Genomic DNA, 14,189 nt, shown 5'->3' with positions numbered 1-14,189 from the left:
GTTTCTCCCTGCTCTTCAGCCAGTGCTGCTCCCAGGCTCATGGAAAGCAAAACACAGTGTGACACCCACATGTCACCAACCCCCTCATGCATCACTGATTCCAGGGAGCTGGGTGAGGAGGTTCAGGGCTGCCAGCACAGCTCAGGGCTGCCCCACCTTCACCCCAAGCCTGCTCCCCTTCCAGGCACAGCCATGGATCTCTGCACACCTGGCCAGGTGTGCCCCTGGGCTTGGACAAACATGGCACAAACAGCAGTGAGATTGCACATTCCTTTTAATCTCTGGCTTGGGGTAATCAATCCCCCAACAAAACACCCAGGAAGCCCAGTTTCAGTCACACTTGGAGAATGGAGCAGTTTCCCAGGTGACCAATTGGTGATTGATGCTGCAGCAGCAAAGAGCCAGCAGGGCTGGCACTCAGCACACCCAGGCTGCAGGAATTCTACCTTTGTGCTGCTTCTGTCACTCAGCACATCCTCTCTGCAGGAATTCTGCTTTTGTGCTGGTTCTGCCACTCAGCACATCCCATTCTGCAGGGATTCTGCCTCTGTGCTGGTTCTCTGTTACTGACAGGGCTGGGCTGAGGCTGCCTGAGCTCTTTGCTGCCAGAAAGGTGCAGCTTTTAGGGCTGAGGAGGAGAAGGGGCTGGAGGAAGAGGCAGAAGACCTTGAGCAGGAGAGCCCACACTGCTCCACTGCTGTGCTGTTCCCACTGATCCATAAAACCTGGAGGGAGCCACATCTTCCCCTCTGCTGGTGCTGGTCCCACAGTAAGGTGCTGGGAGCTGGGGCTGGGCTGCCCAGCCTCCCCTGCAATTCCTTCCTCACCACAGAGCTCCCAGGCTCAGCAGGAGCATTCCCAAGCCTGGGGCTCCCTGGCAGGAAGATGCTCAGGGTTTGTTTTGCAGTGGGATGCACTGGCCCAAACCCAGGGTGCTTTGGAATTTATCAACACACACAAGGCTCCAATTCTCTGCTGCCTTGGGAGCTGCCTCCATCTCTGAGGGATTCTGTGGAGATCTGTTGGACATGGCTGCAGGAGGCAGAGGGAGCCTGCCCTGGACCCTGCACTGCTGCCTGCCCTGTGTGGCACAGAGGCACCCAGTCCAATAAAACAGGAGTTGGGCAAAGCAAAAGCAAAAGGCCCTTGGGCAAATTACCCAGGGCAGCTGTGCCTGGTGCAGGAACCCTGAGGATCCTCAGGCACAGAGGAAAACAGAAATCAGGATAGCAGCAGCATGGGAAGGAGGGCTGGAGGGGCCATGGGGAGTGGAGCTGGGCTCTCCTCTTTAATCTGGAGAGCACTGAGGCACATAAAGGCTGATCCTTGCCCATCCACCTTTCTCCTCTCATTCCTTAGGCTGTGTATGTCTCCAGTAACCGTGCAGCATAAGGAGCTCAGAAGTGGGAGCAGCACAAAGGCCTGTATGGCACCTTGACCCTTTGCTCTGCATCCCCCTGCCCCCAGAACCCTGCAGTGCTGGGAGTCACAGCTGGGCTGTGCCCAGGGCAGGGCCTCTGAGCAGGCAGAGCAAGGGAATCCTTCCTGGAGGGGGAACCACCTCTGAGCAGCTGGGGCTGGCACCCAGGAGCTCTGAGCAGCTGCATCACACAGTCCCTCTCACAGCCTCCAGCAGTCAGACCGTGGCAAGCACCCTAAGGAGGAATCCCTGGGGCAGATCAGCTCTTGAGGCAGCAGAGAAGGAGGGTGGGGCTGTGGCTCCTCACACCAGGAACGGCGTGTCCAGCACGGCCACCCCGGCTGCCACGCCGCCGTCCGCGTGCTCGATGGCCTTGGTGCGCAGCAGGTGCCCAGCGGCCTCGTTCAGCAGCAGCTCCCTGCCCTGCCTGCAGAGAGAGACAGGGACACTGAGCACAGAGACAGGGACACCGAGCACAGAGAGGGACACTGAGCACAGAGACAGGGACACTGAGCACAGAGACAGGGACACCAAGCACAGAGACAGGGACACTGAGCACAGAGAGGGACGCCGAGCAGAGACAGGGACACCGAGCACAGAGACAGGGACACTGAGCACAGAGAGGGACACTGACACTGCAGAGGGACACTAAGCACAGAGACAGGGACACTGAGCACAGAGAGAGGGACACCGAGCACAGAGAGGGACACTGAGCACAGAGAGGGACACTGAGCACAGAGAGGGACACTGAGCCCAGAGCCAGGGACACCGAGCACAGAGAGGGACACTGAGCACAGAGACAGGGACACTGAGCACAGAGACAGGGACACCGAGCACAGAGACAGGGACACTGACACTGCACAGAGAGGGACATTGAGCACAGAGACAGGGACACTGACACTGCAGAGAGAGGGACATTGAGCACAGAGACAGGGACACTGACACTGCAGAGAGAGGGACATTGAGCACAGAGACAGGGACACTGAGCCCCTGCCCAGCACTGAGCCCTGCAGAGCACAGAGCCCCTGGCAGCTCTCTGGAGCAGCAGGTTGCACCGTCCCTGTCAGGCACACAGGGCAGGGCAGAGCCCCCAAGGCTAATGTGGGGGCCCTGCAGTGGTGGCTGCACTGGCCATTCTGCAAATGGGCACTGCCAGGGGCTGAATGCTGCCAGAGCACCTTTGTTCCCAAAACTGTGTGTAATGGACTTCCATTTATACTCTATGGAAATGTGGCCTAAGAGGGTTACAAAACCAGCTCTTATTAGAGTTGAACAGGCATTAGGCCTTCAGGTATTCAGAGATCATTAGGGCTTCAGAAAAGCCACATATGGGGCTGCATGCAGAACCCAAGAAGTGCCCCCAGAAATCAGGGATGAGACACATGGAGCCCAGGATCCCACTGCACCAATAATTGCCAGCACCAGGCCTGTGGTTTTCCAACAGCTCATTTGGCAGCAGGTTTAGAGCAGCAGCTCACGTGCTCAGAGCTGCTCCAGGGGCACAGACTGAATGGTCACATCTGTCCCCTGCACCTGCATGTCCCCAGACATCTGTCATGCAGCTGTGCCTGGGCTGCACAGAGGGCAAAATGCTCCTGCTCCACATCAGGAGCAGAGAACTGCCCTGGAACACAAGCACACTGCTCACCTGACATAGACCCCAAAGATCCCGAGCTCAGAGATGCACTCTGACACTTGGAGGGGACTGTGAGCCCTCAGCAGGTAATTCAGTGATGGCTGGGGTTTGATCTTATCCATCAAGATGTAGGAAGTTCTCTCAGGGCTGTCTTTGATCTTCTCCAGAACCTCCCTGAGCTCTTCACCATAGAGGTTGTTCCCTGGCAAACAAAAGCAGCACATCAAACCCTTCCAGGACAGCAGAATCCCCTGGCCCCAGCTCTGTGGCCCAGGCAGCCCAAATAACCCAGCCTTTGTCTCCCCAGGTGCTGCCTGGGTTCCCCACACCCAGCACCAGGGCCCTGGCAGCTCCTCCAGGAGCGGAACTGCCTTAGTGGCAGGACTAGCCCCCATGGCTATGAGTAGCCACAAGCCACCCTTTATCCCTCAGCACAAGGCCAGGAGCTGGCACAGAGCTCCTGCCTGTCCCAAAAACAGCACAAACCACAATGGAAACTCCCAGGGGCCCAGCTCACACCTCCAGAGCCCAGCTCATACCTCCAGAGCCCAGCTCATACCTCCACCTTCACGCTGAGGCTTCAGCACGAAGCGGTCGGGGTCAGCGATGGCTGCGGCAGCCATTCTGTCACCTTCTTCACCCTGGCAGGAAAGGAGGGAAACAGGTAAACACCAGGAATTATTTCTTCATGGACAGGGTGGTTTCATATGGGAATGAGCTGGATGGAGTGACCACCCCTGGAGGTGTGTGGTGGTGTTCACAGAGGTCCGAGGATGAGGTAAGAGATGAGAATCTTGACTCCATGTTTCAGAAGGCTGATTTATTATTTTCATAATATATCTTTTTCTTTTAATATAATATATATATTATATATATTATATTAAAAGAGATATATATGATATATATTATATTCAAAGAAAAATGCTATATTAAAGCTATGATAAAAGAACAGAAGAAAGGATTTTATCAGAAGGCTTGAAAGGAATAGAAAGGAATGACAACAAAAGCTCATGACTCTCAGAGAGTCTGAGCCAGCTGGGCTGTGATTGGCCATTAATTAGAAACAACCAACATGGACCAATCACAGATGCACCTGTTGCATTCCACAGCAGCAGATAATCATTGTTTACATTTAATTTCTGAGGCCTCTCAGCTTGTGAGGAGAAAAAATCCTAGCAAAAGGATTTTTCACAAAATACGTCTGTGATAGAGGTGTTCAAGGAATGATGGAATGTGGCACTCAGTGCCATGTCTAGTTGATAATGTGGTGTTTGGGCAAAGGTTGGACTCTGTTCTTGGAGGGCTTTTCCAACCTAAATGATTCTGTGAACAGCAAAGCATCAGGGAGCAGCAGGGGCTCCTCAGCAGATCCCTCTGAGCAAAAGCACCAATAAATTCCCCAAGGCCCACTGCTTGAGAAGAAGAGAGGGCTCTGCTAAGAGCACAGCAGTGCATGTCCCTCCCTGCTCCAGCCCCGCTGCCACTCACCTCATCCAGGGAGTAGAGTCCTGCAAAGGTGGCTCTGATCCGACCAATGGCCTCAGGGTGGCCTGGCAGCAGCTTCTCCAGTGTCCCCTGCCTGCTGAGCTCCTGCTGCACCTTCTTGGTGCCCGCCAGCTGCGTGGCAATGTCGGGGCACTTCACTGCCCGCGAGCACTCCAGCAGCAGCCGCGCCTCCCAGTTCTGAGGCAGAGCAGGAGCAGCCGTGCCAGGAGGGAAAACAGCACACAAAAGGTTTGCTCTGCTCTTTTCTGTGCAGTTCTCAACATATGGTTTGTCTCCTCCCTGCCTGCTGGCAGGGACAGGGGGTGGGAGTAGCACTCCAGAGAAAAGCAGGCATGAATTTCCCGCCACCTCTGGGTGGCACAGTTAAATTAATCCACAGTGTGCACCTTCCCCAGCTTGTCCAGTGCTGCCACCTCGAGACACCAGCCAGATCTGCTCTGTGCTATTACTACCTGCAGCCTGATCATGCTAAGAGAGCACAGAGTGATCTGTAGACCAAGTCTGAAACCTTTAAGTTATACCTGTTACCCCTTGTTGTACAGAACATATCTGTACAACATACCTGTTACCCCTATTGTACAGAACATACCTGTACAACATACCTGTTAACCCCTATTGTACAGAACATACCTGTACAACATACCTTTTACTCCTATTGTACAGAACATACCTGTACAACACACCTGTTACTCCTATTGTACAGAACATACCTGTACAACATACCTGTTAACCCCTATTGTACAGAACATATCTGTACAACATACCTTTTACTCCTATTGTACAGAACATACCTGTACAACATACCTGTTAACCCCTACTGTACAGAACATACCTGTACAACATACCTGGTAACCCCTGTTGTACAGAACATACCTGTACAACATAGCTGTTAACCCCTACTGTACAGAAACAATTCAGTGCTGCACTAAGGGATGACCCCCTGGAGAAGAAAGCCACCCATTTTTCTTACTGCAGGGTCACCCACCTGCTCTCTGTAGCCTCCCAATGCTCTCAGCCCCACCAGGCAGGACTGACCCCACCCCACAGAGGGTAGTTGCCCCTGAGGTTATTTGGAGCTGCCTGGGCAGTGCCCAGCTGTGGTTTCTGGGGCAGGGGGGTGGGTACTGACCTGCTCATCGTAGACCTGGGGCACGTAGCCCTCTCTGTAATACACCACTGCGACCTCCTGGCCATCCCTGGAAAGGAAACCAGAAGTGCTCACAGAGCCAGGCCCCAGCACCAAGGGGGAATCACAGCCCCCTGCCCCTTCTCCTCTGGCCCTCCTGCTCCTGCCTGGCTCTGCCACAGCAAGTCCTGGCTCCTCTCCACTGAACCACAGCTCAGGCTGTCCCAAGGCACGGGGAGCTGACACCAGCCTCTGCTCTAACCAAAGGCTCAGTAATTCTGACACCCAGCTCTGCAGAGAGGTAAGCACCTCATTTTTAACAGCTTTTACCCCATGCTGCCCTGGGGGACTCAGCCTGGAGAAAAGGAGGCTCAGGGGGGACCTTGTGGCTCTGCACAACTCCTGACAGGAGGGGACAGCCAGGGGGGTTGGGCAGTGCTCCCAGGGAACAGGGACAGGATAAGAGGAAACGCCCTCAGGTTGTACCACAGGAGGTTCAGACTGGAGATTAAGGAAAATCTCTTCACTGAAAAGGTGATCAAGCACTAGGACAGGTGGCTCAGGGCAGTGGAGGGACCTGAAATGTGAGGTTGTGGCACTTGGGGACATGTTCAGTGGTGCTGGGTTACAGGCTGGACTCGATCTCAGGGGTCTTTTCCAGCCTTAACAGCTCTGTGATTCTTGAAGCTGGAAGGAACAAAGTTCTTCTGTGGCAATTCAAGGTAAGACATCAACTCAACAACCTGAGAGGCACCAAACCAGCCTGCCAGGGCTGGGCTGGCAGCACAGCTGTAGCACCACATGCCCAAGCTTTGGCATCAAAACTGTGCACTTGGTCTGGGAGCTCCTTCAGGCAGACAGGAGACATCCAGCAGCGACAGTGGGGATGCTCAGGAGGAAGAACAAGGGATACACTTTCCCCTCAACTACCAGCCATGACAATACATTCATTAATTAAACACAGCACAGACCCCAAAGGTCAAAAAAATCTCACTACAGAAAAATCATTGTCATGAAACTACATGTTCCCTTAGGTTCATAGTCCAGCTCACAGAGTCCCTTCCCTTGGGTTCATATAGCTCCCAGCACATTACCTGGAAATAGGACAAATGTCACACTTGGGACCAGGTGGGAGTCTGTGATCCTCCCATCCTGGTCTCCACAGGGATAGGCAAGACACAGAGAGTTCAAACCCAAGAGATCCCCAAAGGACATGGAATGCTTCCTCTCCTGCAGAGCAGCATGTGAACAGTGAACAGGAAATGGCTCTGTGGGAGCCTCTCAAACAGCCAGGGCTGCTCAGAGCAGACCTTTGTGCAGGAGGTAAAGATCCCCCAGAGCAATGAAGGCTGAAGGAGGGAGGTTATGACTGCAACTGTAAGGCACTGATGTGTATCTGCAAAATCTCACCACTGTGAACACACAGCCATCTCAGCTCCAGGAGGAAACAGCAGCCTGGAGCATGGAAGAGAACTGTTTCCTCAGCCATTTCTTCCAGCCAGCCTTGGCTGCAGGCTCCCCCTGGCAGCCCCACGTGCCCAGGAGCAGGCAGGAGTGCGCACCTTGGCTCATACTCACATATACAGCCTCCTGCTGGCATCCAGGGAGCCCTGCTCAAACACATCCCGGAACCGCTTCCTCAGCACGCGGATGTTCCTGCAAGAACAGTGCCACAGTCACCAGGCTGCCCACAGCCACCTGAGCTGCAGGTCAGGGGTGGAATTCATGCATCTATAGGTTCCTTCACAAACAGCCTAAGCTTTGTGCTATGGAGCCAGAGAAATCCTACAAATCCCCAAAAACTCCCTGTTTAGGAACCCATTCTATGTTTCCTACGATCTGCCAGCTGCTTGCTCAGCTTTCCATATCAGAAACTGAACCATCACCTCCCACCTTTCCCACCCCAGGAAAATTCAAACTTTACCTGTTCCAAAAAACTCCCTGTTTAGGAACCCATTCTATGTTTCCTAAGATCTGCCAGCTGTATGCTCAGCTTTCCATATCAGATTCTGAACCATAACCTCCTTCCTTTCCCATCCCAGGAAAATTCAAACTTTACCTGTTCCAAAGTTCATTTTCTACACAACGCTGATCAAAAATATTCCTCTGGACGTCCTCCACCAGAAACATCACCACAGCCCTGGAAGAGATACCAAGGACATCATTAAACCCATAAACACTCCACATGCTCCTAGCTGGATCACCAGCTCTCCTGGATTGTTACATGAAACAAGGGACACTGGCAGTGTGTTTGGCATCTCCTCCAGGCTCCCTCTTCCTCTCACCCTTTGAGATCACCCCACCTGAGCAGCACAGCTTTCCATCTCTGTGATTCAGGCTCCCTGCACTGCTCCTTACCTTTGGGACCCATAGAGCTCCCAAGCTTTGGCAATTCCCAAGGCCAGCCCCTTGGCTGGGTTGTTGGGCAGCAGCTGTGATGCCTCCTCACTCTTTCCCAGCACTTTCAACACCAACCTGTGGAACACAAAGCTGTAAATGCCATGTCCATGGAGCAAGGAGCAGCCTGCAGAGCACAGGGGCCATGCAGGGGGAGGTGTTCCTTACCTGTGGACATCAGCAGTGCGGGAGGTGAGCCCTCCAAAGCTGGCAGCAATGGTGTTTATTTCTATCTGCCTCAGAGCTGCTGTGCCTTCCAGCCCACAGTCAAACATGTAATCCGAGCGGTTGATGCCCAAAAACACGGTCTGCAACACAGGGAGGGCAGCTGGGGTCTCCTGTGGCCTCTAACTGCAAATCCTTTGCTGACCTTGCTTCAAAATCCTCCCAGAGCAGATCCAGAGAATCCCAGAATAGGTTGGGTTGGAAGGGACTTTGAAGACAACCTCACCCCAGTCCCTGCAGCTGGCAGGGACCCCTTCCACTACAGCAAGCTGCTCCAAGCCCTGTCCAACCTGGAATTGAGTATTTTCAGGGGTGGGACAACCACAGCTTCTCTGGGCAATGTGTGCCAGCACCTCACCACCTGCACAGTAAATTTCCTAATATCTCATCTAAACCTGTTCAGTCAGTTTGAAGCCATCCCCTCTTGTCCTGTCACCCTCAGTTTGATACAAACCATGCAGGTCACACCCCTGGGTGCTCTGCTCCCTGCCCACAGCCCTCTCAGAGTTCCAGAGGAGCTCCCAACACTGAAAGTAAAGGAGATTCTGCAGGGATGGCCTGGCTGATGCAGGTCCCAACAAGACACATGTCCCTGCACACCCTGAGGCTCCCAGAGGACAAACCCCATGAACTCCTCCCTCTCCAGGCCAGGCTGTTTCCAGCAGCACCAACCAAAGAGCTCAGCTGTTCAACAGGGCAAGGTCCTGAGCTCAGCACTGTGACAAGACATTGCAGGACAGGGAGTGACCAGCCTGGCACAGCTCAGAGTCCACAGTGCCAAAGCCTGCAGCCAGAGCCCAGGCACCCCCAGCACAATGCCAAGTGGCACAGACCACTGGGATCCCCTGCCCAGGTACCTGAGCCAGGCCTTCCTCCAAAACCTGCTTGTAGATTCTGAAGAGCCGAGCTGTGAAGTCATCGACCTTGATGGTGCTAGAGAGAAACACAGACCATGTCAGTCCCCTGCTGCTGTCACAGAGGGACAAGAAAATTAATTATTCTGCAGAAAAAGCCCTTAGCAGGGGCATTCTCCAGCACAAAGAGCAGAACCATGTCCTCTGGGGATCTCTTGGGTTTGAACTGGGGCTCAGCCAAGTGCTGTAGCACTGTGAAACACCTCCCCAAGAATGCTCAGCGCAAAACCACAACACAAACCCAGCTTGCCAAGCACAGCCTCTCCACAAAAGGCCCTCCTGTGCAGAGGTGACTCACTGCCAGGGCAGAGATGGGACAGAATTCTGCAGGTTCAGGCAGAAAGCACAGGTCTCTCTGGGCCTGCACACACAGTTCAGAGAAGCTTCATCCAATCCCCCTGTCCTGTCAGGCTCCAAACCCCACACACTGTGGCCCTGCTAGAGCAGACCTGGCTTTTCCTCAGGGCCCCAAATCCTGAACAGCACCTCCAGGGAGCTGCCCTGGCACAGAGCAGGCACCAGAGCACACACAAGCCCCAGGTGCTGCATTCTTTAAGCACAGGTACAAACATGTCCCCACAGGCTCTGGCTGCAGCCAGCTCTGGAACAGCTCCAAAGGGTGAGGATTTAACAGAACAAAAGGATGCTGGAAAACAGCCTCCTCTGCTCTGTCCCAGTGCCAGAGGCAGCAGAACATGCACAGGCAGCACAGAACAGGCAGTGGGAAGGGAAGAGGGATTTGTGCAAGCATCAGCCCCACAATCACGAGTGACAAAATGCAACAGCCACAGATAAACTCAGCAGCACCCAGGAGCCAGAGCTGGACAATTCTCCTGCAGCCAGAGCTTGTGGCTGGGAAAGAGGGCAGGGGGTGACTGAGGGAGGGTGTGGAAACAGAACAGACACCTTTTCATCACAGCTGCAGCACAGCTGGTGGGTACTGAACAGACACAGGCAGATGCAGAATAAAACTAAAAGAGACTCCTAAAACCAGGACTCAAAGACTTCAGTGATTTGCATTTAAGGCTCAGGGGCTCAAAAGCCCACAAGTATGAATTTATAAGCCTGAAAAAGTGGCAAAGTTGAAGATGATAGCAGGGAATCAGGTCTTGGTCAGATGTCCCATTTTCTGGGGCCCAAGAAAACCTCAGAAAGACAGAGATGTCACAAGGGTAATAAAGCTTTACATTTAAAATATTTCATTAAAATGCAACATGCAAAAACATTACCTGGCCAGAGTTTGCTCCAGGAATTCTCTGTTTTGACTGACAGCATCCACCAGCAGGTTAAAATCCTGCTGGACAGCATAGGCTTGTTCAAACAAGGCCCGTGGCACTGCGGACGGGAGCAGCGTGAAGGGGGCATAATTCACCACCTGCAGGCAGGGACGCAACACAGCACTCAGGTCTGGGCAGCTCAACAGGGGCTAAGGAGGTGCTTCCTCTGCTTGTCTGAAGGCTGAGCAGCCCCCAGCCCTGCAGAGCAGACATATGGATGGCCTCAACCCTGCTGATTGCTCACTTCTGAGGGTTCTGCTTTATGAACCACCTGCAGAGGGGCTGGGCTGACTGCCTCCCCCTGCCTCCCCCTGAACTGGACAGCACTGCCTCCAGAACTTCTCAGGGGCAGAGAAAAAGGTAATTTGCCAGTCCTGGGTTCTGGCCGTTTGGTTCTTACTTCCTTTGATCCCTGCTCCAGAGCCCTGGCACATCCTACATGCACAGAGTCACACTCACAGCCCACACCAGAGAGAAGTTTCCAATTCACCTGGATTTTCACATCAAACAAGGGACACTGGCAGTGTGTTTGGCCTCTCCTCCCAGGCTCCCTCACCCTTTGAGATCACTCAGAGCCCTGATCTGACATCAAGTAGCAGTGCTGTGGTGAACACCTCCCTCCTTGCATCCCTGCCAGCTGCCTGCTTGCCCTCAGGCTCCTCAGGGACCCTTCCCCAATGGTGCCCCACCCCTCCTGCACAGGGGCACTTCTTCCTCTGAGACCCCTCATGGCATTCTGCTCCAACAGGCTGAGCCCTCCCACCCCAGCCATCCACCAGGGATTGCTCAGAGGCAAATCCCACACATCAGCCATCTCCACCCCTGTCACCTCACCCCAGTTATGGGACAAAGGCTGACTGTAGCTGGGAACATGCCAAAAGAGGCCCCTCTGTGAGACTCTCCTCTGGTTCAAAGGTTCATATGGGTGGTGAGAGGCTGGGAAAGGGAATAACTCCCAGCACTACAACAGGTAGCTTCCTAAGCCTTCTCAGACCTATCCCTCTGCTTGGAAAAGGGAATCTGTATGGCAGGGCTGACATTGGGATGGGCTATGAGCTGCACCCCAGTGAAGGCTGTCCCTTGGGGAGCCGCTCCTTGCCAAGGGCTCAGGGACCCCCGGCACGGAGCGGCTCCTCCCCGCGCTGTGCACTCACATTCGAGGCGTTGGGCTGCTCCCCGGTCCGCATCAGCACCCCCGCCAGCAGCGCCGCGTCCACCGCCACCGCCGCCGCCTCCCGCACGGCCGCCGCGTCCCGCACCACGTCCTGCCAGGCCGCGGCCATGGCAGCGCTGCGGGCACAGCACGGCGTCACCGCCCGGCCCGCAGCCTGAGCCGGGCCCGGCTGTCCCCGGCCCCTGTGCCCCGGCTGTCCCCAGCCCCTGTGCCCTGAGCCCGGCCCCTGTCTGTCCCCGGCCCCTGTGCCCCGGCTGACCCCAGCCCCTGTGCCCTGAGCCCCTGACTGTCCCCAGCCCCTGACCCACAACCCCCGGCTGTCCCCCAGATCCTGTGCCCTGAGCCCCGGCTGTCCCCCAGGCCCGATGTCCTGACCCCCGGTCCCCGGCTGTACCCAGCTCCTGAGCGCCAGCCCCTGGTTGTCCCCAGCCCCTGTGCTGTCCCCGGCCCCTGTGCCCCGACCCCCAGTGCTGTCCCCAGCCCCTGCGCCCCGATCCCAGCCCCCGGCTGTCCCCGCTCCCTGTGCTCTCACCCTGCTCCCTGTCCCCTAGCCGGCCCCCTGCCTCTAGACTGTCAGCGCGCCCCGACCCTGGCGGGCAACCTCCGGCCCCTTCCTGGTTCCCGCTCCCCGCTTCCTGAGCCCCAGTCCCCAGTACATCGCTGTCCCTGACCCCCAAGCCCGCAGTCCGTCCCAGCCCCTCACTGACCCCCGGTCCGTCCCGGCGCCCCCGGTTCCGCCGTCCGGACCCGGACCCGCTCCGGCCGCTCGGGGCGGGCGCTGCGGAGCGCTCCGTGATTGGACGGGCCGAGCCCCTCGCTCCGCCCCTCATGCAGATTGGCAGCTCAATGAACCAATCAGTGTGGTGAAAGCGCCCCTCGTGTGCGATGCCGCGCAGCGGGGGCGGGAGGAGGAGGAGCCGCGTCGGGAGCGCGCAGCGCGCACGCGCCGGGCTGTGTTACGGCGGTGTGACGCCATGTCGCGACATCATGAGGGCGACGAGGCTGCTGAAGATGCAGCTCGTGAAATCCGCCCACTGCGTGCGGCGGCTGCTCGGGGCCAGAGCTGCTGGGAGCCCAGAGCCATGGAAATGGTGGGCGGAGTGTTGTTAGAGGCCCTTTCCAACATCACCGATCCTGTAATTCCGTGCGAACCTTCACCGCCCTTGCTGCCCTCACGGGAGCTGAATGCACCCTGGGCAGGCGCGGCAGAACAGAGCAACTGCGGACCTGCCTGAGGAAGGGAATTTGGAATATTGTTCTGTTTTCCGTTTCTTGCCCTGTTCCTCACGCAGGTGCCTTTGAGAAGGGCTGGCCGAGGGTTCCCTTGTGCAGCCCCAGGGCTGATGTCCCCTGTAGTGCCCATGGAGCTGTGCCGTGCTCCCTGGTGTCCCCGGGGGATGTCCCGGCCATGTGCCCTGCAGGAAGGTGCTCCCAGGTTCTCAGCAGTGTTCTGGGTGCCCTGGGGCACAGTGCTGAGGTTTTTCTGGCCCTGTGACCGTGGCTTTGTGCTCTCTGCCCTCATGTCACACAGAGCCAAGACTGGGAATCTTTGGGCCTCTTCACCTGGGGATGCCTGGCAAAGAGCAGGTCTCAGAACCATTTCATGTACTTACAGGACATTCAATTCCCAACAAAAGGGCTTGAAATGACAGTGTGGGAAATCGAGAGGGTTCATTTTCTATTAGGAACAAGCAGAAGTTAGATGTAAATAAATCAAACCCAAACAGGTCCTTTCTACTTTTTTATTTCAATGTGCAGATGAACTGTCAGTCCTAAGTTTGTCTGTCCTCTGAATAAGTGTAATGAAATGGGACAACCTTGTGTTGGTACCTCCAACAGTGTAAAAAGAAACAAGATTTGTTGTCATCTCAAGGCAAACATTTGTGCATCCACTGAAATAATAGAATGACTTGAGCATTTTCACAGCTCATTTAGGACAGAACTGTGAGGCTCCAACCAAAACTGCAGGGCTGGAGTTGGTTTGTCAGCTGTGCTAGGAACGTCTGAAGCCATGGATGGCTGGTGAGGAAATGGGGTGTGATGCTCATGTGCAGCCGAGGCAGCAAGAGCTGGACACCAGCCTCACATCTGCATCGCAACAGGGGCCAGCCCTGTGCCCTGGCAGCCAGACCCCCCGTGTGCCAGGCTCACCCCACACTGGGCAGCAGGGCAGTGAGGGGACCCTGCCTCTCTGCTCCTCTCTCTGTGCCTGTGGGGCTGCCTGCAGCTCTGGGGCTCCACCAGGACAGAAGAAGCTGTTGAAGCTCCAGAGGAGGCCACAAAGTTCCTGAGGGGAACTCCCCCATGGGGAAAGGCTGAGAGAGCTGGGGCTGTTGAGGCTGGAGAAGAGGAGGTTGTGTGGAGAGCTCCCAGCACCTTCCCAGGGTGTGAAGGAGCCCCAGGGAAGTGTGGGGGGACTCTGTCAGGAACTGTGATGACAGGACAAGGGGAATGGGATCAAACTGAAAGAGAGTAGGTTTAGATTTGATGATGGGAGGAAATTGTTTACTCTGA

The 14,189-nt window shown here is 55.5% G+C and overlaps 1 protein-coding gene across 1 annotated transcript; it reads right to left on the bottom strand.

Annotated features, from left to right (window-relative positions):
• Positions 1-277: 277 nt before the first annotated feature.
• On the bottom strand, positions 278-11,791 carry GSS (glutathione synthetase). Its single transcript, XM_058814732.1, has 12 exons — positions 11,656-11,791; positions 10,454-10,599; positions 9,168-9,243; positions 8,254-8,393; positions 8,047-8,163; positions 7,748-7,828; positions 7,267-7,344; positions 5,692-5,758; positions 4,545-4,739; positions 3,616-3,697; positions 3,069-3,258; positions 278-1,847 (listed from the first exon to the last, which is right to left on the bottom strand). The coding sequence occupies exons 1-12, from the start codon at positions 11,782-11,784 to the stop codon at positions 1,724-1,726; spliced, it is 1,425 nt and encodes a 474-aa protein (XP_058670715.1). The 5' UTR covers positions 11,785-11,791; the 3' UTR covers positions 278-1,723.
• Between the last annotated feature and the right edge of the window lie 2,398 nt (positions 11,792-14,189).

The sequence above is a fragment of the Ammospiza caudacuta genome, chromosome 15, assembly GCF_027887145.1.
Source record: "Ammospiza caudacuta isolate bAmmCau1 chromosome 15, bAmmCau1.pri, whole genome shotgun sequence".
In the NCBI taxonomy this organism is placed as follows: domain Eukaryota; kingdom Metazoa; phylum Chordata; class Aves; order Passeriformes; family Passerellidae; genus Ammospiza; species Ammospiza caudacuta.
The sequence above is the reverse complement of the archived record's forward strand: the minus strand, read 5'-3'. Positions and strand labels throughout refer to the sequence as shown.